This window comes from Mycteria americana, chromosome 6, assembly GCF_035582795.1.
Source record: "Mycteria americana isolate JAX WOST 10 ecotype Jacksonville Zoo and Gardens chromosome 6, USCA_MyAme_1.0, whole genome shotgun sequence".
NCBI lineage: Eukaryota > Metazoa > Chordata > Aves > Ciconiiformes > Ciconiidae > Mycteria > Mycteria americana.
The window spans coordinates 3,744,040-3,767,696 of NC_134370.1; the positions used below are offsets into that span (position 1 = coordinate 3,744,040).

Sequence of the window (23,657 nt, forward strand, 5' to 3'; positions counted from 1 at the left end):
ATGACCTTTACATGAATACACGTAATACCACTTAAAATAACTCTTCATAAATATACTTTTTGGCTGCAGAACTGCTTTTTCTTTGTTTGCTTATGCATAGTATTTGTCATGTTTACAGTGACTTAAGAATTTTCTGGCTATCTCAAACATTCTTGTACTTTCAAAAACGGACGTGGTCACTACAATGGGGATGTCTTAATAATATGCTGTGAAGGGGACTCTGAGAGTGGTAGAGGATCCCTTCCAATAGCTCTTTCTGTATGAAATGTTTCCCTTAGTTACATCTTTATTTTGAGACTACATTAGGTGCTCAGTGGTCAATAAGCCAAATAATATTACAATAGGTACTAATGAATCTTAGTGCAAGGATCTGAACCAGGAGTAGTATTCAGAATGCCCTAAAATTAGAGATAAGTGGAACCTGAAAACTTTAAATGTAGATGTTGCTTGGACTCATCTCCTTTCTTTGTCTCTATCTCCTGTCTACCTTCTTTTCTGTACAAACTTCAGGCACACCTAGTGTTCATATTTAAATGGTTTATTCAAGTTTTTCTAACCCAAAAGTCAGTGTTACATATTTCTTACATGAAACAGCAGGCCTCCAGTGATCGCCGTGCTCTTGGTTGTTCTCCTCTCCTGCCTCCTGTGCCATGCCAGTGACAGACTTTCAGCGCCTGTCAGCTCTTCATCTCCATTTAGTTGCCATCGATCTGCCTTTTCCCGCATGGTCCCCAATGTCAGCTCCAGGACAAAACTGCTCCAGGTGATTCCTCTGCAGATGCTGCTTCCAGAGCTGCTGAGGCCCCACAGAAGGAATTGTTTAAAAAATCCCAAATAACATTTTAGTGTCAGCAGCTTTCCAAAAAATAAGATGGCCACCAAACAGGAACTTTGATGAGAAACCAAAGGTGTCATCTTCCTTGTGCTGCCCCTTACCTTGGTGTGAGGAGGGAGCACCTCATACAGGAATCGGAATTTGCCAGGATTACCTAGAGGGGAGTCCTCTTCTTCAAGGAGAGTTTGGGTTTTTTGCTGCTCATGCACCATCTCTCACGGCTTTGCAAAATCTTCTTAGGAAAATGTGTCCAAATTATACAAAAGTATCTATCTCCCAGAATCATGGTGAAATATAGGGACAATATTGCATTGCTTTTAGCAGTGCAAAGAGATGGGTGGAAGCCAGTCCCACCAAAGTGGGAGGAACCGTTCAAGACTTTCGTTGCTTGGCTCATCAGCCTTGGGGAACTTGATGGCTTGCTCCTTGTCTCCAGTTCTTCCTCTCACTGCCACAGGAATAGGAACCTGTGACATTTATGGTATCTCTTCCATTTCTACAATGAAACTACTGAAGAAAAATTATGAAAGAGAATGATTTGGCTATTAAACACTATTATCCCTCGTGATCCACCCCAAATCTCCATGCCTTACAGATATCCTCCCTCTAATACCCTGTTTCTGAGCTCCCCATTCCCCTCCTACCACACTTTATAAAGATCTCAGAAGTGCTCCAGCAGGGAGCTCCGATGACAGACCAGGTTATTTAGGCTGAAGATATCAAACCTATGTCAGTTAAATCTTCCTGTGTACTCCCATTTGAGTCTTTGGCCTGAGTTATGTCCACACAGCTGGGCTTCGGCCGGTTTGGTGAGTTAATCACTGCTTCTAGGGACCGAGATTTGTCAGCGTAAGCTTATGTTGCCTAGAGAAAGCCAGGAATGTGTTCCTCCCCACACCACTGAAAATTTTAAAAAAAGGGAAAAAAAAGAAATAAAACTTGGAAGAGGAGGAGAAAGGGAAAAAGGAGAAAGTCAAGAATCTACTTAGTTTTGTCTCTGTGTGTGTGATGGATATGCTGGGGGTGATTCCCCACTTTATTTTATTAAGTGAAGATAAAGAGTAATAGCAATGCATAATGAAAACACAATATTTTTTCTCTTATGCATGGGTTTCAAGATATAATTCCTGTGCTCTTTCTAGCCCCCTGATGAGCACCTTGCTTCTAATGGCACGGATAATGAGAGATTTATGACTTCTGGCTTTTTGATAGCAGACCAGAACTCATTTGTCCATTCCATGGCAGATCCTGTAATCATCTCTGCAGGCAGCCAGCTACAGCTTCAAGGTGTGCAAGCAGGGAAAGATAATTCAGTTAACAAATCTCATGATGCTACTTGTAATAGAAGAAAATCCATCCTGACATCTTAAAAAAATATTTTTCTATTTTGTTTACATAATGAATCCTGTTCAGACTGAAATGATTTCAGGCTGTTTTGCTTACTCTGATTTGAAAATCTTCCCAACACAGCTGCCTTAAAATACTGTTATCTTTGTGCAACCGTGTTCAAGTACTTTCTTTTGTGGCAAGGTACTTGTTTGTATTGGTTTGGCTTTTTTTCACGACAAGAAAGATTTCAAGAAAAGAGTTGGCAGCTGCTTTCTCCCCCTCTAAATCTATATTGCCATTTGACCCCCATTGTAAGTAGGTGCATGCTACTTCTTATAAGAAGTTCAGCAAAGATGCTGTAACAGGGCTGACGTACTCTGCCTCTGTCCTCCTCTCTTGATGGGTAAGTACAGTGTGGTTTCTAGCTGTCTTCGAGCTATCGGGATGACATCGTGTGCTCCTTAAGTATCCTAGTGAAAACTGCTGTCTCTTCTTACATGAAGGTAGCCGAATGTCAAATCCTGCAGAGATGAACATCAGGTGTATTATTATGAGACCGTGAGAGAGTAAAATCCATGTGTGGCTATGGGGCTGCCTTCCTGCCCTGCCTGTGCCCCGTCTTCACTGGGATGCTGCCTTCGGACCATCGTCAACGCAACACCTCACCTCTTCCTTGAACTTAACATCACTTCTGAAGGCTCAGGATAATGTCCTTGGCAGATGGCAAGACTGTGCCTGTGTCAAGGCTTTCTGGAGATGCATCACTCTCTCCACTAATAAGTAAACACAACGTTCGCCAGTAGATTCCCTATAAATCAATTTAATATCAGCAGGGACCTCGGTATAAGGTGGGGTTTTCAGCATTCATCTGTCTCTACTTTTTGTACCAGGCATGTGAACTTTAACTTCATTGTTCAGTTTTATTTTAGATGACAATGCTCTCTGCAATTTTATGATATTCTTTCTTTATGACATATGAAGACCAGAAGACGTGGATTTGGTTCTGGTGTTCATTCTGACTTGGCTTTCATCTTAGATGTATCTGTAATGTCTGGATGGTTTTTCTGGATGACTCACTTCAGATCTGAAGTAGTGAATGATGATCTCTCCCAGCCCCGACTGAGAGGGAGCATGGTGAATCTTTAATGACGATACCCTCTTCCTCAAGGCTTCCTCAGGTATTTGAATTAAATAAGTCACAAGAAAATGTAAACAAATGTAATGTTTTAAACAGAATAAAGTATAAATGAATTCCTCCAAGTTGATTTTAATGATATGGTTTATCTGCTGATAACTTACAGTAGGAATAATGCATAGAAGCAGAAAAAGGCTTAAAAAAAAAGTTTTAAGTGATGCCAAAGACATTGTTACTAGCTGAGTGTCTGCTCTGGTGCCTGACCCTGCAGCTAAGCCATCTATGTCCTTTAGCTCCTGTGTCCCACGGGGGGAATTAGAGCGTTTTTGGGTAATCAGGAGCGCTGACCTGAGGGCTATAGGGACCCTGGCTGCCATGGACCTGGGAGGGAGCCCGACCCCCCTTGCAGGTCTCTTAGATGGTGGTCTGAGGATCAACGAAAATGTAATTTTTTGGTAAAGTGGAGAAGTTGTCCCCTTTTCACACCGGTGTATTTGTTCTGCAATGCTGTTTTATGATGTTTTGAGGGAAGCGCTGGAGGTTCCTGGGGCCTCCAGAGGAGTTCATTTTGAGGTGATGCTGGTGGCTCAGAGGGGATGGCAGACCTGTCAGTGCGTGGCAAGCAGGGCTTGGAGCAGAGCGGAGGAGATCAGAAGTGCTGACACGCATTTGAAAATTGTCAGCATATGAATAGTAAATGAATGAAATAGGCAACTTTGATGACAAAAACTGGAGATGAGGCCAAGGCCAGTGCTCCAAAGTCACTCCAGCTCTGCCCAGTGTCACTCTGGCCATCATCAAACAACCCCTCCCCAGCATGTCAGACTGTATGTGTCTAGCAAAGACCTGAAACACTGGCAAAATAGCATTATCCATGGACTATTTTGATGTGTGTCTCGAGTTTTATACAAAACCTCTGCTGGCTACAAACTGGGCTGTCTTGTGCATGCCAAATATTCGCGGTACACTATTTTTCACCAGCACCCTCACCTTTGCAATCTATCTGTGTTTTAGCAAGCTGATTTACAAGTACATCTTTTCTGAATCATTATCTGAGCTGTCTGCCAGTTGGCCCGAGGCAGACATCCAGGCACTCGAGACTGGGAGAATCGGTTCCAGCTGCACTCCGTAATTAGGAAAACCCTGGTCTGTAGCCGGATGTCCAGATGCCTTGCCAAGGAGCGTATCATTTGGTTCAACAAACAGTATTTGTGGGGAAAGAAAATAAAAAGAGTGAAGATGTAATAGGACAAAGTTCATATGCCAGCAACTGCTCCTCTATTCCTCATCGCATCTCCCGTTTGTAAGCTGGAGAGGTGGGTCGCAGTGGGAAGGGAAGGTCTGGGGAGGTTAAACAAATCCTTAGGATTTCAACTCAGAAATAAGTTTCTCATACTCCCCACAGAGATGGGAAGTACTCGAAATGCCATTTCTTTCATGCTTTCGCACCAGGGAAAAACTGAACTTTGCATTTCGTTGTGTAACAAGAGTTAGAGTGCAATGTGTTTTGTCAGCGATGAGAATTTGTATGAAAACTCTGTATGTGACACATCTCAGCTAAACCCTTGTGCTCCCTGAAGTGTCTTTATTTCAAACACAGATTCAGGCTCTTTTTAAAGATTTGGTGGGTTTTTTGCTTGTTCTGTTGACATGAATTAACAAATGTGAAGCTTCCAAGAATAGATTTAATAATATCATGAAAAATACCAGAGCTTTTGCCACCAATGCCATTTAATCTATTTCAGCAACTAGATTAAATGACTTGCCAAAAGTCTGAGTGTTTTCCAACAACAGGATTCCCATAGTAATACGAGAATGTCATTGCACAGGATACGGTACAAAATGCAGTGCAAAACTCCACTCTGGGTGATTGAGCAAAGATAATAAATATTTCCTCGTCTTCTTCTTCCCACCTCATTCATCCTCTCTCTCCTGCTCCAGAAACAGCTACTTTTTAAAGTTAAACAAGCAAGAATGAACGAATCTATTCCAAGGGATCTGTGTGAAATTGGAAGGTCCTACCTACAGATTACTGCTAATCACAGGAGGTTACTTTGATAAGAATAACTTGCATATTAGATGTAATCTACTGTGTGGACTTTGACAACTTGTTCTTGTTTCACCCTGTAGTACTCAGTCTTTCTCTTGTACTGAAAATACATTTGAATGAAATTCATGAAAGGCCATCTGGCAAAACATGCCTGTCTGGATCTGATTTATCTCCAGCCAGCCTTCTGGATTTCCTTGCGCACTGGTTGACATTCACAAGTTGATGTTCTCCTGTTGTAGCTTTCCAGCTCCATCTCGGACAACTGTGGTTTTCATAAGAAAGCCTTTGAGGAAAATATTGATAACTTAGTTGAAGCTGTCACTTTCATTACATATGGTTTTTTTATCAAACCTTTGGATTTTTTGAGGTCTTGCCTTCATTCATTCCGAGAATTTCTTCTTTATCCTTCTCTGCGTGTTATTCCCTCTTTAGTTGTTTTAAAAAGTAAATAAGACAGCATATGTAGCAGCTCTTCATCGTGCAGGTATTTGCATGTAACTCACCAGGGTACTGATACACTGAAAATAACCCTTCCATAAGGCTCACCCCGCAGTTACCCCTATCCTAGTGCTTGTGGATGCAGGTAGATTTTGTCCTTCACTGAAAGCGCAGCACCTCCTCACTGTGTACCACAACAGGGTGAGGAGCAGGCTCCAAGGGCATCTCGCCCATGTTTTGTGCCAGCAGTTACCATGATCCAGTGCTAGATCAAGTTCATTGCATTTTCACTGTTGCAACCGTGCATTATTTCTTTGCCAAAGGATGTGTAGTGGGCCCTCTGCTCCGGCTATTTTCTGGATTATCTTTTTTTCCATACTGTGGCTAATGAGTCCAGCTGTTTTCTCTGTTGCTCAGGACCTTCTTTTGCTCAATGACAAAAGCAAACCTCTTTTTTTCATGCCAGCTATGAATATACACAGTGGCATTGGCATCTTGAAGCTGTGCAAGTAAAGTATTAAAGTATACCTTGCTATACTTTATTAAAGCAGAAGGTTCGTCAAACATCCTGTTAGTGTTTTGTGATTGCTGTTCTGTGGTGGGACTCAAGGAGATCTCTTGATGGGGATAGACCTCATACCTTCCCCCTCTTTCCCTTCTACTCCATAGCTGCACCCAAGGAGATGAAGTCATGAAGCCTGCTATGGTGGATATGCTTTGATGAACACTTCTTAAAGTGGAGCTGATTTATATTCTTTTGTTAATATAATGTTACATGTAAACTGAAATTCTGCTTAGTAAAACATTATCAATTTCTGTGGCAGGCTGCCTAAGTGAAAGAAAAAAAATACAAAAGGTCTTACCAGTGGTGTGACTTGTTGCTATAAAGCAACAGCCAGTAATGTCAAGAGATTTCAGTCCAAATAGAAAATTTTTGAAAATTAATTTTGGATCCTTATTACAAAATAGAAAGTAATGTAATTTCTGGCAAAACTGTTGACAGCAGATGTAATGCATCACTGCAATAGCCCAGACTCCGTGTTATATGGGGATTAGCTCTGTGTACAAAGCTGCAGACAGGCTAGCGCTCACAGAAGAGAAAAGATGACAAAATCAGAGACTGATGTAATAGTTAGTTATCACTGAACTAGAAAAGTTATGATGTAATAGAATTTGTGAATACGATTTAAAATTACTGTAGTTCTTTAAATGTGAAGGTGACTTAGTTCAACTGAAATCAAACTCATAGCATCCAGCCCATTAACGTGCTCCTTTGTGCTCCCAGTTCTGCAGACTACACAAAAGTGACACTTGTTGAAATCCGCCTTTCCCATCTGCCCCCGTTCCTCCACACTCATGCCTGAAGCCACGGAAATCAAAAGCAGAGATATTCAAGCTTTGGATCGGCCCTGAACGCGTTCTGAGACTGTCCACAAACACATCTTTGCAACAGGATCCCAGGGGTGTTTCAAGTGCGTCTCCTGGGAAGAGGGAGAAACAGGATCCCTCCGATAACAAGATCCCAGGGCAATCAGATCATTTACAGTCGCTCTTTCCCTCCTGCCTGCGCTCCATTTAAAACCACGTTTTCTAACTCATCTCCTCCAGGACACTGAAAATAATGTTACTTTCTCCGCGTTTTTTTCCCCCAGGAGTGACACAAAAGCGATGGGGTGCTGACGGTCAGAGGACATGCACAGGCCTTCAGCGGGAGGGTGCTGCGGAGAGAAAATCAAGCTCTACCAAGGTAAAATAAATAAGTTATGTTTAGATAGCAGTCAGCAGAATGCATTCAGGTTTAAAAAACAATCAGTGATTGCTGAGCAGCGTATTTGGGCTTGGTTTTATTCAGCTAGGCTTAGCTTAGGCAGCAGAAATGCCAAATAAAATGATGGCTAAATGTTGTGATTCAATGTGCTCTTGGTGAGGGGGAAAAAAATTGTATGTTTTGTGGGGGAAAAAGAGTTGTTAAAAACACCTCAGGAGACTAAATCAAGTGGTATCCCAAATATCAGTACACTCTGCCTCAGATGTTCTCAAGATAAAGCCTGAGGTTTTCAGTTCACCACAATTACGTTGTGTAAGTGAGTATTTTTTTTCACAAGATGCAGTGAAGCTTGAAAGCTCGCAACGAGCATAGGATCAGCTGGTCAAACCTTAAAGATCCATTTCTTTGCCAAAGGTTGGGAGGAGGGAATAATACATATACTCAAGCAGAAAAAGGAAAAGCAAATTATTTAAAATATCAGTGCATGAGTTTGAAGCTAATCGGGAGCATTTTTGACATGCCTTTGGACTCTTGCAGGATGTCTCCATCTGTGTAGTCCTTAACAAAAGAAATAAATGTCAAAATAACTACTGGAGCATGAGAAATGCATCCAAAATAAAGTATTTCAAGCAACATTCTTCTTTGGTGCCCTGTAGAAATCTCGGGGAAGTCGAGAGTTTTGGAAGGCATGCAAAGGTCTTAAACCCGTAGGTAGAAGTAAACGCAGTGCAGAAAATATGAGGCAAATGTCGTTACAATCCATGAAAGAAACAAAGGAAGAAAATGCTTTCCCTGGGGCTGTGAAATTATTGAATTGTCAAAACCACAGGCAGCTGGTTTAAAGAGTTGATAAAATTTACCTGGCATTTCACCTCGTTAATAAACTCTTGATCTAACTCTCCCTCTTTGGGTTCCCAAATCAGCCTTCCCAAGAGTTACCAGGAGCCTGTTTTCCGTGTTGTTTCCGTGCGCGGGGGACAGGAGCGCAGGAATGGTTTTCCCCATGGGCTTTGGCGCAGGGTCCCGTCTCTGGCACCCAAGCCCTGCGAAGGATGACCGCGGCACCTGGGAGGTCGCAACTCCGTCACTCACATAGTCTTCCTTGAGGAAGAAGAATATTATGTTTTGTGAAATACTTGTCGAGTACCGACATTGATTATCAGATGATAGACGCCCAGATATGACTGAGATGAATTCATAACAAGCAGGAGCAGTACCGCTAGCAAATGGCACCTAAACCCCGAATGAACTTGACTGAGCTTTCATTATGGAGCTAATCCTCAGAATTTGCACGCCAATTCAGTGGGGTTTTTTCTATTAGGATCGGGAGACCTAGGAACACAGGGCAGGAGCAGTCTAATCAGCCAATTTACAGCAGCAATGAGATTAGGCCGGATGCTTTATTGCATGTGACTTATGTGACCATGTGGATAATAATAGCAGGAGATTTTAAACTCAGGTTTACTCTTTGTCAGACAGCTTTAATGTAAAAACACCTCCTTTATCACATCCAGTGAAGTAATGTGCGGTCTATCAAGATAGATGTTTACTGTCATGGTTGGAAAAATGAATCTGGGCCACTGTCAATCAATCTTGGACATATGTGGTTTTACACCATTGATAGGTGCCACCAAGTAACGATAAGCAAGAGGGAACTAATGAATTAAAATAGTACCCGGAGCCCATATAGGAAATTGTATCACTTTTGTGGGAGGGATCATGGAGAAGTTTTTCCATGCTTATAACTGGTGAGGTTGTAGAGCAGTCGTGACCCTGGTGCACACATGTCCTCTGCAGCATGTGATGGCACATTTGGACCTTCAGGCTAATGATCCATAATATATTTAACTGCATTTTTAATTCCAGCAGACCATCGTGAAAGAGCAGTTTAGACTCTGAAACTGGCAATTGCCTTTAACATGACCGTTTCTAAAGAAACATAGCAGCCACAAATCCCAGCTGCAACAATGGGTTACATACTGAAAATAATAGTATAGAATACACTTTTTAAATTTTAATATTTTTTTGCACCAGAGTGATAAGGTTTTCATTGAAGTCTCCCAGACAATTCGGGGCTGATTTCAAGAGCGTGTGTTTTTAAATGACAAAAATGTTAGGATTAATAGAAAGTTAACAAATCTCGAACAAAACTGCCTAGTGTAGATGGTAGATGAGAAACAGTTACATATATTATGATAGCGTATGTTGATAATTTGAATCTTTTCATTTGCAGGAATCTCTGTCATCACAAAATACAAAACTGATTTCACCGATAGTCATTTCGCAGATAATTGATGAGAATAAATCAAAAGAAAATCAGCCCGCTTTGCCTATGCAGTCCATGATCCCCCAGCCCAGTGCTTATCACATGAAGCAATACTTGGCTAACCATGGTTCAGTCAACATTAAAAGAGCATTTGCCGTACTTCCCAGCAGATTAGAAATTCAGGCATCTTTCGATGACACCACGTCTCCATCGGACTCTCCCATCACAGAGGGAAAAGAGTGTCAAAACCAGCAGAAGGGGTTTGCCTCCATAACTATTACAGCCAGGCGTGTTGCTGCAGGCTCCAGCAACCCAGCACGTGGAGCTGGGGCTGTGCAAGAGCCCAACGCCGTGTCCCCCACCTCGAGCAAAGTCCCTGCTGCCCTCTGTCGCTGGCCTCCACCGGGCCGTGCAAACCCAAATGTCTCTCCATTAAAGATTTCTGAATCTTGCTCACAATTAGGTGAAGAGCCACAAAAGGGGATTTTTGACCCTGGAAACAAGGAGAACGGCGTGGGTCTTCAAAGAAGTGACGGGAGAGAGAAAGTACCACCTTCATTCGTCTCATGTGTCCACCTTCAGATTTCTCAGCAGTGTCCAAATACCATCTATTATTTAGACAAGTCGCTCAATGTGTGCATTGACCAACCTCGAATTAAATGCCAAAAAATTCATAGATCAGCGTTGTCCTTCAATATAAATTGCAGTTCGTCTAGATTAACAGCAGATGGAGTAGATGGCATAGCTAATGGAGAGCCAATAGAGGAGATATTTAAGACAAAGCTCCTAGGAGAAAACAAGACTCCACTCAGATCAAACTGGAGTGCAGACTTAACAGAAAAGAATGTAATTAATAGAGAGACAACAAATGAAGGCGATTTGGGTAGTAAATACCCTTTGCAAAGTGTCTTTGTCTCTGAACTTCCAGCATTCGTGGATATACCCAGAGGACCTAATAACGTAGTAACACCAAAGAAAGACGATGATAAGCAATCTGGCAGCTATCACACTACATTTTCTCTCCATCTTCCTAATTCAAGTGATGAGGCAGGTAAGTGATTTCCATAAACCTCAGCCTGTTGGAGCAGAAGTTCAGGCTGGAACAGACCCACCACAGTGATTTTATGTGAGCAGATAATAGTAATCTTTGCTTCTGCAAAGTCACGGTGAGTCAGAGCACAACCCAGACGTTTTCAGTTCCAGGACTACCATGAATATATTTGCCATGCTAGTGATGCATGCTGCTCATCAGATGCTAGAGAAAACTCTGCCTGTGTTTTCTGCATTAAATCTCTATTTTTAACCATTTATAACTGTAATTTATTTTTTTTTTCTCCCAGCAACATGCAAGCGCTTATCCCCTGAAAATAATTAGGTCTTTCTTTGTATAAGGGCTGAATTTCAAGGTGTGAGATTAAGGAGATGGCTGCACTGAGCTTGGTTTTGTGCTCCTTGCCATTAAAAATTATCATTTTCAGCTTATATTTAGAAGACTATAGTAATAAGCCCAGGCCTTTATAACTAATGGCTCCAGGTAAATGGTTTACAAATCTTTAACACGTTTGTTGCAAACATGTTTGCATTTTGCAAACATGAAATTTTCTTTGCAACATTGCTCTCGGGGAAGGGAAAGGTACCGTGGGGATTGCTTCATGCCCAGAGTGGTATAGCTTCTGCTGCACTGGGCCGTGGCAGCTATTTTGCAGTGCACTTGAGTAACCACAGCTGAGTTTATTGACTCTCCAGGAAGGGAGTGTGGATGGGAAGAATGTCAATGAGTTAGCCTGGTTTGTACCAAAAACACTAAGGTTAAAACTTACCCCCCATGTATCCTGCGACCTTGGGCTACATTTAATTGCAATTGCCTTGTTCTTATATGGCCTTTTTGATCTAAGGGTGAGTATATGAACGTAAGCTACTTCCTAAGATTCATTTGTACCTTCATCTTCCCAGTGTGCAAATGGGAAAAAATGAGAAAGATGAGAAGTTGTGTGCTGTCTCACGGGCTGGACAAGGTACAAAACCCGGGCTGCACCGTCCCTTTGCACCTTGCTCTTACTGCGGTACTCGCTTTCCCGTGCCCGAAATCAGTGCGACTGCTCTTGCAGTTATCAAGGTGCAAACAGTGAGAAGGCACTGCTTGATTCGGAGGCCTCCTGCTTTAGCCTTAAAGAAAATTATCAACAGAGCCAGGATTTTCCACAGAGAAACCGGCGATGTCAGTGATTCCAGAGTCAGGCCCCTAAGTGAAAGCCCCGTGGGTCTGCAGGGTGAAGCACCCATCAGGCTGGCTGCTGAAGAAAGCCTGAGATGATAAAATATTTCTTTATAAGTGTAATCCAGGTTGTCTGTTGTTGAAGGGGAGATGGCGCAGTGGGGAGCAGGAGAGGGAAGATGCCAACCAGTGCTAAAGCAAGGAAGAAATGTGAAGGGGTGAGGGTTGGTGAGGACCTTCCACTGACTGACACCAGCAAATTAAGTGTTTCAGGTTCAGACTTCATTGCATCCCATCCTAATTTCAAATCACAATGTCCTCCTGAAGTTTCCATAGAAAGTACCATGCATTCAAGGCTTTGTTCAACGCCATCTAAGGTCTCTCTGTGATATACTACAGAAACAAAGATTAGGATAATATTGAGACTTTCCTGGGCTTGCTAATACAGTGGTGGTCACGAAAGAATCACTTTTACTTGAAGTAATTAGAAAGTGAAATAGGACACTGCTCATGGTTCCACAGTTTTACTAAAAAGAGGAAATAAGTGAGGTAACCAGCTGAGAAATACTGTTTTTTGAAAAAAGATTTCCACCATTTGTGTACACAAGAATACAGGTGTAAATAAACATGGGAAGTGTTACCTTTTTAACTGCTTCCACCTTTTGTGTAAGCAATAATGTAGAATGTAAAGATACGTTTTTCTCTTGATCAGCCCCTTTGTGATATATAAGAAGGTGTTTATCAGCTTACTACAACTTTCCTGTGTGAAATTTGTACAAACAGCCAGAATAATGCTTCAAAACAACAGCCTTTCCCATCAGGATCCCCAACGTAATGAGCTCTTGCATAGCCGTCAGCCACAAATCATAAGAAACCTAGTTAAATGCATGAGACATCCGCACTGCTCATTAAAATGAAAGGCAATTGGTATGATTTTAATCTGGGAGAAAATGAAAAAGTGAGTTGCCTTTAGTTCCGAAAATGGGTGAAGCGAGGGAGAGAAGTGATCTTTTAGGTCCAGTACTCCGTTCTGGTGCAAATCTGGTACAGTCCTACAGCCTGTTATATGTTTTTTTTTCCTGGACTAGTTTTAAATATCTAAAGAAAGGTATAACGGGACACAGTTGCCTTCCTGCTTTTTGCTGTGGCACTTCACTTCTGTATATACAGCTCAAAATTACAAGACCTGTATTGCAAGATGCTGCTTTACGAGCACAGCAAAATAACTACCCCACCAGCAAAGTCCTTTATACCATTACAGATTCCCAATTCTTTTAGATATTTTTTTGCTCTAATGTTTACTAGCTCAAATCCATTTACGCTCAGCTTTGGTCTGCTATATGTTTATGCAATGAAATGTTTGTGAAATGAAATGTTTAAAGAGAAGGAAGAAGTCGCAAAGAAAGGGCAGCGAACAATTTTTGACACCGTGTTAATACTTTAATGTAGTTATCTTATGGGTGAAGGAGCTGCGGAGAGCGCTTTGTCTGTCACATTTCTGATGACCCAGAAAGTTGGAGTTTATATTAGTTTCCAGCTGTAGGCAATACCTTCCTGCCAGCAGAAATACAAGTGGTAATAACATCACCATGGCCAAAAAAAAAAAAAAAAAAAAAAAAGGAAAAATTACTTTCAAGGCTAGACTTTTCTGTATGAAATCTGTAAATGTAGTTTCCAGGATGTATAGGCTGCCCTATTAGGATCTGAAGTGGAATGAGCACCCAAACACTTCTGCGCTTTAGAGGTACTGGGGCCAGGTTTGCTGTTTCCTATAGGGCCAATGATTGAGTCATGGCCTCTTTGGAGTGTCTTTTTTCTGATTTTTCATGTGGCTTCACTAAAGTAATGACGACTCCACTTATAGTATTACTCATACTATTTCGTGTTCAAATCCAAGTATTCAAGACTTGGCTTTACGTGGACCTGGATAACCTAATCTAAGGCCCTGCTTTCAGCAGGAGGTTGGGCCAGATAATCTCCAGAGGTATATATTTCCACAATGTGCCACATATGAAAAGGATATTTTCGGCATATTAATGAAATGTAAATCTTGGGCTATGCTCGTGGATGGTAATTATACTTAGAAATCCAAATCCCTCAGACTCAGTTAGCATTCAAAGCCATATTTCATGTTATAGCATCCCAAGGATGGAATATGATCTTGTGATTTCACCACTATGGACTGTATCGTCTACTGACTCCGTTGCTTTGGGTACTTTACTTCCATGATCTGGCAAGAAATTGGACTGTAAGTGCTGGAAAATCCATGTTACACGTGAAGTCAGACTTGAACTGTGGGAGGACATAGAGTCGTAGGATATAATTGTGTTTATTTTTAATGAGTGGCCAGCATTTAAATCCCTCGGGCAGCTTAAGGAACGTGTACCCGTTAATGCGAATGGCCCACTGAGAGCCACCCGACCCACCTCAGAGATATGACCAAGGGTAAGCCCGGGCCAAGCTCCATGAGGTCCTTGTCACAGGTGATCGATGTGCGTCACCCGGCCTTCGGTCATGGCTTTTAACAAGCTGTCAGAACTTGCTAACGCTGCTTTTAAGTGAATGCTGCAATTTCCTTTACTGTCTGTAGCTGATGTCTCATAAATACAAGGTAAGTTAAAACTGAAAAGATTAGTCTTGTTTCTGCTAAAGACAGGAGCATTTTTAATCTTAATTTCTCACCTCCATTTCATGAAGAATGTATTCCACATGAATATCTAGTTTTCCATCCATCTTTTACAATATATTACCCACTGGGCTCTAGGCTGAATTATTAAAAAGGAGCAAAGAGAAGAAAATGGGACAACTTTAAATTCATTTTGACCTCTTGATTAAACAATATCATCACTTTACTATGAAAGATTATAAATGCCAACATCTAAATTTATGTTTCTTAGGTAATTGTAAATGTCTTGATGCCTGAGCACCTTTACAAACGTCAGCTACGTTATAAACTGAAATAATTTCTGCTAACACCTCAACTTTTATAACATCTACACTTTTGTTTTTCTTTTGTTGTCATGCCCAAAACTGCTGTGCAGAGTTATTAAGGAAGAACAGCTGAGGTGGAGAGAAATGTAAATCCGGTTTGGATGGTAGGTGCTGTGCTGGCTCCCGCAGCCCTACGTTGAGATACAGAAGATGTGGAGGATGCGCAAGGAGGGTGGGGGGAGATGACGAAAGGGCATCTCATGAGTCACACTCATACGTAAACTACCCACAAGTAGGGAAATCAGGATTATGAGGTACGCGTGAGTCAGCAGTGGAAGGTGAATATGACACAATGGTGATGGTTGTGACTGCGGGCGTGAACGCGGGCGGCAGTGAGCGCAGGCACTGGGAGCCAGAACGGGCACAGGGGGTGTCCGGGGGGGCTGCGCTGCCGGCGTCCCTTCTCCTGCAGAGATCAGGAATGAAGCACTCAAGAAAGGGAAGAACACATTTAAATCAGTGAACAAGACAGATCAGAGAGCCGGTATTGTAGTTGCTTATACTTTTTCCCAAAGAGAATGGCAGGTGACTTGAAAGCATAATTTACTTAATTAAAGCAACCCAAGACAGTGGATGAGGAAAACTGAGATGGGATCTGGGCTTTTGGGGTGTTGAACAGCCCCAGATGATTATAGGCTTCTGTTTCCTTCTTAAGCAAGAATTTTATTAACAAGTGCTGAAGCCAGCAGCATGTTTACTAAGGGGTAAATAACTGGACTTTAATTTGTTTCAAGAGCTATTTTAATTTTTTTGCGCATGTGTATATATATATGTGTGTGTGTGTATATATATATACTTGTATTGGAGTAAAATCAGAACAGCTGGTGCTGTGGGATTTCGATATGCTGCTACCTGCAAAGCAAAAGAATGTTTTCATTTTAAATACACATTGAAAAGCCCCTGGTATCTGAGACGTTTGTATATCAAGAAAATATTTGTAGGTCACCTTTAAACTAATATATACTCATGGTAATCAGAATGGGCTAATGTAGGCAATCTTAAGACCGAAGACTCTTAATAGTATTTACTTTCAATTACTAAATAGTATTTGCAATGTTGCGATGAATGAATGTGGCCTATCTGGTGTTCTCACCTCATCTTCTGTTTATGGGAAAGTCACCACGCAATAACCCAGAGTACAAGATTAGTATGTGTGTGTGGGAAATATATATATATTTACATGAACAAGATATAATTAGACGAAAGCTGTTCCTTACAATATGGAATTTATTGTATAGAAACTTGAGTAGCTACAGCTGATGCTAATTAACTCTCCAGCCTGAGAATGTGTACAGCAGTAGTGATGGTGAAGACAGGAAAAATGTGAAATATGGCACAGAAGATTTTACTTTAGCTTGCACCTGCTAAGCATGAGGAGCCAAATCTTCAGCTGATGTCAACCAATAGAAATATCTGCCTTCAGAGGAGTGACACTGATTTACATCAGCCGAGAATCTGGCCAGGGATGTTACTGACTTGGCATTATGGACATAGCAGCTGGTGCCGACTTGTTAAGAACAAAGGACCACATGCCAAAAAGCCCATTAAAAGGAGCTCCTTTGATGTTTCACTTCATCTGGTATAAATTTGAAATGGAGGAGGTTGTCAGTTTTCCTTAGCCTAGGCGTTTTGTGTCATTGGGTCTGTGTCACACTGCAGTGTGACCTTCATGTACTGTATGAGATGCTGAGAAATTGAGGACTCAGTCCTCACAGATGTTGAAAACTCGGTGAGGAATTGGCAGTCCTCAGTTACAAGTGACGCTGGAAGATGCCGCCAGCCTTCGAGACAGACCCCAACCTGTGTGATGGGCAATAGCAGTTGCCTCTCCTTATCTTGGAGCTTTTCCTTAGAAGGAAGGGGATGCCTCCTCTTCTCTGGAGGGCCCTTTTACATTTATGGAGTACCAAGCTCTTGAGCTTTGCTCCTTGTTTCAAATACCTGCTGTCAGTTTCCCCATCATCTGGTGTGGAGAAGGAAGGGGTGATGATGCTCATCAGGTGTAAGAGGAGAAGCAAGGGATCAGTGTGGAGGGGTATTCTTTCTTACTCCACTTATTTAGAAAAACTACAGGACTCAGAAGAGTGATGTGGCCTTCTGCCCTGTCATACGGACGCATAGCCACTGTTGGAGGTTGCAGGTGACAGATGTAAGCAGGAGGGAGAGATGGTGCTCAAGGTCATGTAAGCCAAAGCTTCACCTGGGCTGCTTTCCAATGATGGCACTGGTGATTCGGTGGCACTGTGACGTCACAGTGACCCTGGCTGTGATTAAAGCACTCACATCTTCCTACGGAGCTACTCGTTCTTTAACAATTTATCTGTGCTTTTAGGCAACAAGCAGCCATGCATAGTTGGGGGGATGGTTGGGGTTTTTTGTTTTGGGTTTTTTTGTGGAGGTGTTTGTTTGTTGGTTTGTTTGCTTTTACTTGCTTAAGGGCATGACCACAAAATAATTTGACTGGAGTTGAAGGAGCTCCCCACCTTCAGAAAGCATGCCTTTTGCAGATTAAAGGCTCAGTTTTATACTATGGGGCATAGCAACGAACCTGTTGGATAGAAAGGCCATTGTTTCTCCAGAAGACAGAAGGATGTCTGCCCTGTTAATGAAGTTATGGACAGCATTTCTATGAGTGAAACTGATAAATCAGAATTATTTTCCCAAAGATGATCATACTGTCTGCTGAAGATCCAAATTAAGGTTCAGCTTTCCGTGTTTTGGCACGTGGAAGTTAAGGGTTTGATTTTTGCACTGTTTTCCATCTTGTTCAGGGTGGACACTTCTAACTTGAGCTGGTAAGTTGTAGGTAAAAATGTGAGACAATTTGAAGTGAAGGACTCTGGAGGGGGCAAGTCACTTGTTAGCACTCAGGGCAAGCAGTGGAGGACTGAATACTGGAGTCGTTAAAATAACGATTAAGAGAAAGAGACGGGCTATGTGGATTCAGTGACTGCATTATGCCACTGGAGTAAAGGGCCTCATTTTCCCCTTATTCACACTTGGTTTAAACTGGGAGCAACTCTTCTGCAAGTCTATGGAATGAGTACTTGGCTCAGTCTGGCTGCGGTAAATTATCAGAAAGAACTGAACAACTAGGTGTCTTTGACATGATGAGAATACCAAGTGGTCGATACATTTCTTACCCTGCAAATCACCGTTTAAATGTTCTGAATCATCCTGAATATTTTTTTTCTAAAGTCACACTGCATCAGATTACTCCTTGAGTCACTACAATAGCACCTGATAGCTTCGGCTATGACATCCTTGAAATGCAAACACGGATGTCTAACTCTGAGGTTTTGTTGCGTGGATGTTACAGAGAACATCTCAAAAGTACAGCAGCAAATTTCAAAGTATTTTCAATAATCATTTCCATGGTTCTTAACAATATGAACAGAGATCCTCTCAGTCTACGGACCAGTTGCCTGGGAGCATTCGGTTTGTTAAAGACATGGCTTTGGTATAGCATGGCCAAAAAGGCATGACAAGAAAAACAACGATGATTCCAGGCATGAGTCTAAAATCTAAGACTGATTATCTTCAATGAGAAAATAATTACCAGGTGCTTGACCAACCTCCAAATTATGAAAGGTTTAATGAAAAGGGAATATTTTTCCTTTTATCCTGTCCCAGCACATAGGAAGCAAAGGGGAAAAATGTTAGCAAAATATACAAATGCTATTCTTGACCAGCTGGGTATTGGGAACTCACTGGTGCAAACAGTCGAATCAAATCATGTGGGCGGATTATTTCCTGACCGCTAAAATATTCTGCGGCAATAATACGCTCTCATGATTCAGAGTGTAAGATGATCTCCTGCAGGTGCCAGGCAGGAACATTTCCTTTTTGCCGGTGCAGTCATTGCACATTACACCCTGGTCCCACCAAGCCTCTCCGTGCGCAGTCGGTGGTCACATCCTGTCCTGAGCAGCACGTTGCTACCCATCAGCTCCCTGAAATGAGCGGCGTTCCCTTATTTAACACCACGAGAGACGATTGGTCAATTATTTGCAAAGTGTTTTGAGAAAATAAATTGGCACTCACCACAGAGAGAGTTATTGTTAGGTGCCATTGATTAGCTGCATTATGGGATTGTTTGCTCTGAAGCCAAGTGTTGGACTACACTCTAATTTTGCCAAAAGCCTTCTGTAAACAAGCTGTTTCTTGACATCAAGAGGCTCTTGCTACTTTGGACTGATTATAGGTTTGAAGCCTAATAGCTCTTAGGTACACTTGATAAGCTTTCTCTTTTAAATGATTACAACTTTCTACAGTCAAATATTAGCTTTTGCAAAAAGAAAGCATCTTCCTTCTGAGAAATGTATCCACAGCTGTCAGCATCATTAAAAAGAAAAAAAAATAAGGAAACAAAAGAGCTAGCTAGAAAAAAACCCAACCTTTTTTTGTTACAGATAATTTTTTAATCTAGACTTTTAGCTTGAGGTGTTATTTATATAGCTGAGATAATTAAGCCTTATCCTCACCAGGCAGGGCTGTTTGAAGAAGCATTAGTGTAGGTACAAAGACACGTTTGTCGGGAGTAACAGTCTGGCTGATTCTCTCTGTTCAAGCTTGCAAAGTTGCCTTGACTTTGGGTCTTGACAATTCTGGGAATGGAGCCGAGGATGTGGCCCAGCCCTGCTTCTCAGGATCCAGCCCCAGGTTTTTATTGAAAGGTAAATCCAAGACCTTGTTAAGCATTACATTTTGATTAGGGAGCATGAGCAGAGCTACGTTACTGTCAGGATTTTTTGCAACTTGGGCAGTTTCCATGGATGCTAATGCTGAACAGCATCTGACACCGCCTCTTGCAAACGAGCAATTTGACAAACATCAAAAGGCAGTTAGGGACATAGGTCCCACTGCTGGTCAGCAGAAATTTTAGTAAAAACGTCTGAATTTTGTAGCACTCTTCGCAGACTGCAGCTTGTTGACTGATTAAAAGCGATGTCTTTTCCTTGGCAGCGATCTGAACAATAAATTATCCGTCCTATCTTCCATCCCTTGACAAACACTGAAATAACTAATAATATTGTCATTGCTCTCAATGTTTCCATTTTTCTGTGTTACCAGGCTGTTGAGATGATGCGGTTTGTTTACTTATATCTAAGATCGTATGGCTTAGCAGGGGTAATACTTGATTCATGATAGGAATTGAGTCATCAGTCTTTGTCATCAGAAGGCTGGAGTCTTGGTTTGGATTATGGATCACTGCTTGCCTGCTTGAGGTACGTGTGGGCTCTGTACAACCTACATATGCCTGAGTCTAAATCTTGAAGAAGGTAGAAGTTTCTCACATTTAAGGAACGTTAATTGCTGCTCCTCTCTGCTTGGGGTATTGGCAGCGTCAGCTCCCATCACGGAGGTCTGGGAGAGCTCAGCATCCCAGGGCATGGGGCTTTTATTAAATTAAAAAAAAAAAAAACCAACAACAGCAGGTGGTCTGTAATGTAAAGCCTACCTACAGTGATGATGTCTGATCTCATTAATGACACACAGTGAATCAACGCTGTGTGTCTCCTTCCCCGGCCGCCTCTTGTCAGGCTTGCTTGGTGGTCATGGAGGATTTGTAGCGCTGCGTCTGTTAAAATGAACTTTGGCCAATTTCAAAGAAGCACTTTGTCATGAATTGTCAAAAATCCGCATTGAAACGCTCGGAAGAATGTTATAGGAAAGTATGAAAAGCTGTATTATCCCACTGTAAAAGGAAAATAAAAAAAAAATGTCGTAATAATGGAAAAGGGTATGTTTGCCTGAATTGTCCATGTTTCAAGGAAAGGCAAGTTTAACCTGCTGTAATGCAGGGTCACTTCCTGTTAGCAAAACCCCCTGAAGGGAGAGGGAGAAAAATGTAAAAAGATACTTTACAATAAAACAATATACTCATTTTACTCAGAGATCAAGGATTCTTTAAAAAAAGAGCTTTTGAAAACCTACCCTTGGTTTTACAGAATATTTTTAACTCCTCCAATATCATATGGTTTTCACTAAGTCATTATTTAAGAATTGAACTGCTGTCTTTTTCTTTCTTGCATAGGGCAAAAATGACTTTTCTCTGAATGTAATTATGATTTTGTTCCTTTTTCCCCTATAAGCAGTTGAACATTTACAACTAGGATCTATATTTGCCAAATTTTATTAATGGAGTCATTCTGCTTTCTGTTTCTTCGAGTTTTGTTCTCCGGTATCTCCCAAAGCATTACACTTGCATGTCTTTGTTCATTAGTTTTAAAGTCTTTCTTCAGCTGGGATAATAGAAAAAACATATATTGCCAGTCATCCAGTTGCAATTCTAGCTATTCTCAGAGGGGCATATATATTCCAAGTTTGGTGCGTGGGGATTTAGATATACAATTCCAGATAGTCTTAATGAGAGTAACAGTCCTAATTCCCCACACAGTATATTAAAAATGGATCCAGAACGTACAGAATGAAACTCTGTGATCTTACCTTTAAGTACCTTTGCCTTTTCCTTTTTTTTTTTTCTAAATATCATTTGCATCTGCATTCGTTAGTGAAGATAATTGACAGCTGCTTTGAGGATGAGGGAGCTGATCTTTGGAGACCGTGTCTGTTTTGCTTTGCTGTGTTTTCCTGGGGATTGACTGTGCCTGGGTGTACCTTTTGAATTGAAAGGTTAATTCAAGAGGGAGTTAGAGGAAAGAATTTACCAAATTGGCTCCGTTATTATTCTGATTGCCTTTGATGTTAGACAAGAACAAGGCGCACCTTTTGTTATTGCCTTAATTAACTAAAAAAAAAAAAAAATCCCCACCATACTGTGAAACTAAGAAGGATTAAGATTTAGTTATAATATTAGTACAAGATCTAAGGAAGACACTTTTAATGCAGAAGGATGCAGTGTTTTTATATGTGAATTTCCTAAGGAATCTTGCTTTTTTAATTCTTTCTTAGACATCCTTTTGTTGTCATAAAATGCTAAGAAGCAGCCATCATCCTTATTTTTAATTTTAGACCCCGTTCCTAGTTTTGTTCATGCCTGTCTTTTCTTTCTCTCCAATCCACATCTTTGTGGGAATCCCCAGACCTTATGGGCAGAATGCGACTGGTGGCATTTCTTTTAGCAGGGAAGGGGTGCAGTGCAGAAGGGAAGGCTGTCTCCATTTGCACTATATGTAAGAAAATTCCAGCAGCTTAATTCTCGGTTCTTGAAGGTTACTGTACTTACACTTGGAAGCCGATATCCACAAACAGCTAGTGTGGTAGTTAGGAGTAAATGGAGTGTGAATACTCCAGGCAACTCTTCTTTCTTTTGTTCCGATCCATATTCTAAGATGTTAGAGAGATGTGACTTACAGACAACTCTCTTGCTCGCTTTGGTCTCCGCTGTTTTATTTTGCTACCTTGCAGCCCATTTTCACCACCCTGACGATTCGTGCTGCAGTTTTGGAAACCAATGACCAGCCATAGCAAATAGCCTCTCCTGGGGACGCAACAGCGGTTTGAGCGGTCTGACAATCTCAGTGAAGAAGCTGTTTGGCTTCACAACACAGACATTTGTTGCACAGACCGTTTCTTGATATGAAGGCAAATCATCTCCTACTGTGATGCTGCCTTGGATGAGCAGAAACTCTTTTCTCCTTTCCACTTTCTTTTCTTCTCCTCTCTGCTTTCTACTGGCCAGTCAACTATTTTAATTTAAAAGATGATTTAAAGAGATAATCTGTTTTCCATTCAAGTTCTTTCTGTGGCTTAGCTGCCCTCTTTTTTTTTTTTTTTTTTCCCCTCTATCCTTCTGGTATCTTGGCTGCCTTTGTGAAAAGACTTCCTCCTCTGCCGCTCTGCAGTTACTTAACGCTACCTGCTGCTTTCTTCATCTCCTACCGTGCTGCCTGTTTCTACCTCCTCCCACAAACGCTCTTTGATGCCCATGACCCCATTAATCTGTCCCAATGTTTTTTCCCTCTATATGTCATAAAACATTTGTAGAAACACAGTGTGTGTAACTGCAGGTATGGGATCGGCCAGGGAATGGAGGAACAGATCGCTGTATGTGCATAAGCTCCAGCTGAGTGTATGCACAGAATTGAGTCTATCCAGTTTGTTGAGAGTATTTGCATCAAAACTGTTTCCATCTGAGAAGAGAGCGAAGTTTTGACAAAAGATAAGGTAAATATTTGCAATGTGTGAAAAGCAAGGAGAAAAATAAGTTATACCAGAGGGAAGAGGGAGAGCTTGGATGCTAGCCTAGAATTTGGGAGCTCTGTGTGCACTTTCTTGCTTTGACCAGATTTTCTGTATGGCTGTGAAATTGCTTAGGACAGGGTTTATCTCAATGAATTTAATTAGAAAAACGTTATTTTTTCTGTCTATGCTGGTCTTCAGGAATCCCTCACTAGAGGATCCCCTGAGAAGTTGACTCCTTCTGCCTGTATGGTCAGTTGAGTTTACAGAAAGAAACATGTTAAAAGCTTTCTGATCTGCATGGTAAGAGAAGAACACCAGGTGCTGTACCTTAATGTCTCTGATTTCCCCAGAAATAGAGGGTGACCGAAAAGAAACATGAGCCATTCAGATCACTAAAATGTGTAGGAGACCATCATTTTGTGGCAAAGAATATTTCTCACCTACTGCAAGTGGATTAAGGATTGGGAAAGTGAATTGCAAAC

The 23,657-nt window shown here is 41.5% G+C and overlaps 1 protein-coding gene across 1 annotated transcript in view; it reads left to right on the forward strand.

Moving 5' to 3' along the window:
• The first annotated feature begins 724 nt into the window (after positions 1 to 724).
• The window catches only part of C6H10orf90 (chromosome 6 C10orf90 homolog), a 41,768-nt gene continuing 18,835 nt past the window's right edge, over positions 725 to 23,657 (forward strand). The window contains exons 1-4 of the mRNA XM_075504231.1: positions 725 to 763; positions 1,978 to 2,122; positions 7,440 to 7,534; positions 9,789 to 10,872. Coding sequence (XP_075360346.1) covers positions 725 to 763; positions 1,978 to 2,122; positions 7,440 to 7,534; positions 9,789 to 10,872 — 1,363 coding nt within the window. The remainder of the gene's footprint in view (positions 764 to 1,977; positions 2,123 to 7,439; positions 7,535 to 9,788; positions 10,873 to 23,657) is intronic.